The sequence below is a fragment of the Gekko japonicus genome, unplaced genomic scaffold, assembly GCF_001447785.1.
Source record: "Gekko japonicus isolate JY-2015 unplaced genomic scaffold, Gekko_japonicus_V1.1 scaffold2237, whole genome shotgun sequence".
Lineage (NCBI taxonomy): Eukaryota > Metazoa > Chordata > Lepidosauria > Squamata > Gekkonidae > Gekko > Gekko japonicus.
The window spans coordinates 155,633-159,094 of NW_015174906.1; the positions used below are offsets into that span (position 1 = coordinate 155,633).

At 57.5% G+C, this 3,462-nt stretch overlaps 1 protein-coding gene across 2 annotated transcripts in view; it reads right to left on the minus strand.

Annotated features, from left to right (window-relative positions):
- The window catches only part of TRIM3 (tripartite motif containing 3), a 22,139-nt gene that overhangs the window by 6,411 nt on the left and 12,266 nt on the right, over positions 1–3,462 (minus strand). Inside the window, exons 8-9 of one of the 2 annotated variants that reach the window (XM_015425012.1) lie at positions 3,205–3,373; positions 1,014–1,084 (exon numbers count right to left, since the gene is read on the minus strand). In XM_015425012.1, the coding sequence (XP_015280498.1) occupies positions 1,014–1,084; positions 3,205–3,373 (240 nt within the window). Of the gene's footprint in view, positions 1–1,013; positions 1,085–3,192; positions 3,374–3,462 lie in introns of both variants that reach the window. The other variant, XM_015425010.1, reaches the window with a different exon arrangement.

Sequence of the window (3,462 nt, forward strand, 5' to 3'; positions counted from 1 at the left end):
GTCATCCAGCAGGTGCAGGTGGAGGTGGAGTGGGGAATCAAACCCAGTTCTCCCAGATTAGAGTCTGTGCTCCTAACCACTAGACCAAACTGAACACATATTACACTGAACACATGTACACCAGTTTGGTGTAGTGGTTATGTGTGTGGACTCTAATCTGGGAGAACGGGGTTTCATTCCCCACTCCTCCACATGCAGCTGCTGGTGTGACCTTGGGCCAGTCACAAGTTCTCTCAGAGCTGTCCTTGAAAAAGAGCAGTTTCTGTCAAGAGCTCTCTCAGCCCCACCCACCTCCCAGGGTGTCTGTCTGTTCTGGGGAGGGGAAGGGAAAGGAGTTTGTGAGCCGCTCTGAGACTCCTTTGGGTAGTGAAGGGCCATGGGGTATGAATCCAATCTCTTCTCCTTCTACACCTGCGTGCATGTGTGTCCGTCTGTTTGTAAGGAAGAGCCCAGGTGCGTCCAGGGACCAGGACCCGGATCGAGGAGGGGCTTCACACACACACACACACACATTGAACGTAACATGAGAATTGTTCCGCACATGTATAAAGACAAGCCAAGGGTGCTTGCACGTGGCCGTCAGTGTAGCCTGGGAGGAGGGTTTGTTGCCTTTACGTGGCGTGGGCGGCCTGTCAGCGTCTGGATCCCACATCCAAGCCCCACGGTTCCCTCCTTCCCTCCCTCTCTCCGGGTTCAAGGCTGTCCTTTCAGGAGAAGAACCGTGGCTTCAGTTCGTGCACGATTATTTCCCAGGAGCACTTCCTCAGCTTGTTATTATGGGATGTGTTAAAAACCAGGCTCAGCAAAAGTCTTTCCAACACACAGTGAGGCTGTTTGCTGTTTTATTTTGAATGACACTGCCGGCCTCTGAACTCCGCTGCCTCCCTCGCAGGGAGGGTGCCTAAGGAATGACTGACCGCTGGCCTCCAGGGCCACTGGCACAGGGAAGCCCCCCCCCCCCCCCCCCCCCACGATCTCTGCCAAAAGAAAGACTTGACAGGCTCAGCTCTTACCTTCACAGAATGGTTGTGGAAGTCGGTGACCACAATCTCATTCTTGTTGTTGACGGCAACAAAGTGAGGTCCTGCGGAGAGAATGCAAACCTTTTTGAGATGCGGGAGATGCAGGCGCTTAGGAGGAGGCTCGAGTGGGTGGTTGAGAGAGAGAAGGAGGACCCAATTAATCCCACCACCACCAGTGTTCCCCTCTAAGCTGAGTGAGTGTGAGCTAGCTCACAGTTTTTTAGCATCCAGCTCACACATTTTTGTCTTAGCTCAGGAAGGAGGGCTCCAGAGCAAACTAATTTTATGCAGCAGCCAAACTACCTGCTCACAACTTTAATGCCGGTAGCTCACAAAGTAGAATTTTGGCTCACAGGACTCCACAGCTTAGAGGGAACATTGACCACCACCACCACCACCCGTTGCCAACTTTGGAGAGAAGCCCCCCCCCCATCACACACTCCAGGAACACGTTGAGGAACCTCGCGTTGTGATGAGAGAAGGAAATGGGACCTTGGGAACACACCCGTGAGCCCAACCACAAAAAACCTGCGGTCACAATCAGGAAAAGGGCAGTCCAGTATAGAATAAGGGCGGGCTGGGAACTTTGGGGAGAAATAGCTCACTGTTTGGTTAAGTAAGAGGGGCCACGAGGGGATATCCCATCTTGGAGCCCTAAAATCAACAATCCAAGACTGGGGGGGGGGGGGGGTAGCAAGTTCCTTTTCGTGTTCCCGGGGCCCCCCCCCCCCGGAGGACGCGTGGTCTCCAGGAAAGGGGGCCAGCCCCCACCCGCCTGGCCTGGGTGTGCCAGACTCGGGACTCCCTCTGTCCAGCTCCGGTTCTCTCGCACCCAGTCCAGAGGCCTCTGTGAGACACACCGCTCTCGCTAGACCCCACACTTTCCGGTTAGTCCCCCGCCTTCAGCTACCGCTCAGGTGAGTATTCCCAATTACGTGTGATTACGAGGATTTATGCCTAGGTGTTGAAGATATGTCCCTTTAACGACCTGACGTCTGGCTTGACTGCGTTGGAGAGCCAGGCCCCTGCAGCTGGCGACCAGAACCCAACCAGGGGCCGAGAGCACGGTGCCGGCCGAGCAACCGAGGGGCGGGAGGGGAAAGGGGGGGGGACGAGAACTCTCAAGCCCCTTGCCTCTCCTCACCACGCACACAGACAGACAGACAGACTGACAGACAGACACGGACCTCCAGTCGGGGGTCGTGGTTAAGTGCGCGGAGTCTAATCTGGGAGAACCGGGTTTGACTCCCCACTCCTCCACTTGCAGCTGCTGGCGTGACCCTGGGCAAGCCATAAGTTCTTTCAGAGCTCTTCTCTCAGGAGCAGTCCTCAAAAGAGCTCTCTCAGCCCCACCTACCTCACGGGGTGTCAGTCGTGGGGAGTGAAGGGTGGGGTATAACTCCAATCTCCTCCTCCCTTGGGACTAAGAGCACCAGGGAGGGATGCAGAACAGGGTGTGTCTGTGTGTGGTGGTGGGGAATCTCTTGGTGGCAGGTTTCTAGGAAAGGACTGAAGGGTTCCACCTCCAAGGTGTTGGGGTAATAAAAGCTTTCCCCCCTTCGTTTGGGCCTCTGCTTTAAGGACCCGTGAGCCACAACCTCCTGGATCTTTCCCAAAGGGCCCTGCTGTGCAGAGAAGGAAGCCTTTGCAGCAATATGGGAAAGGAAGAACTCGTTCTGAGTGGCAGACGGTCAGGCAGCTGTCTCGGTGCCTCACCCTGTGGGGTGCCTTACAGGTATCTGCCACCTGACGGCGAAATTTCCCTGTGAAACGACTCCTGTGCAAAGGCCGCTCGAGTGCACTGTTAACAGTGGAAAGAGGAAAGGGCAGGACCCGAAAGAGGTGGAGCTGAATTAGTGATCATCACACCAGCCAGCGGAACCATTAGTCCAGAGAGTGGAAAAGAGCCGCGAGAGCAGAGGCCCCCCCGGCAGGAGGCAGGCCAGAGCCCAGAACGCCCACAGGGCAGAGCGCACAAGCCAGGCAACCCCACCCCCACCGCCGCCCCTCCCCCCCCGGGAGCGCTGATGGCGGGGAGAGCCCCCGGCCCCCCCAGGCCCACGGCCAGCGCAGCTCCCGAGGGCAGTACTCACCGGCCCGGTCCCGGCCTGGCCCCGGCAGAAGCCAAAGGCATGCAGTAGCAACGAGAGGGAACCTGTGGCTGTATTACCATCGAGGGTACCTGCAAACTGCCGCTCTGACGTGCCGCGGCTCCCAAACTTGGCCACCAGCTTGCCGTTGGACTGGAAGATGAAGACGCAGCAGGCCTTGTTGTCCACCACGATGATGTGCCCGTTGCGGTCCACGGCCACACCCTTCGGGCCCATCAGGCGGCCGGCCCCGATCTTCGTCTGGGGGGGGGGGAAGCACCAGAGGGACATGGCGGCTAAAGAGATCCGGGAAGCAGAGGTCACTGACCTCCCTCTCGGGGCTGTTGGGA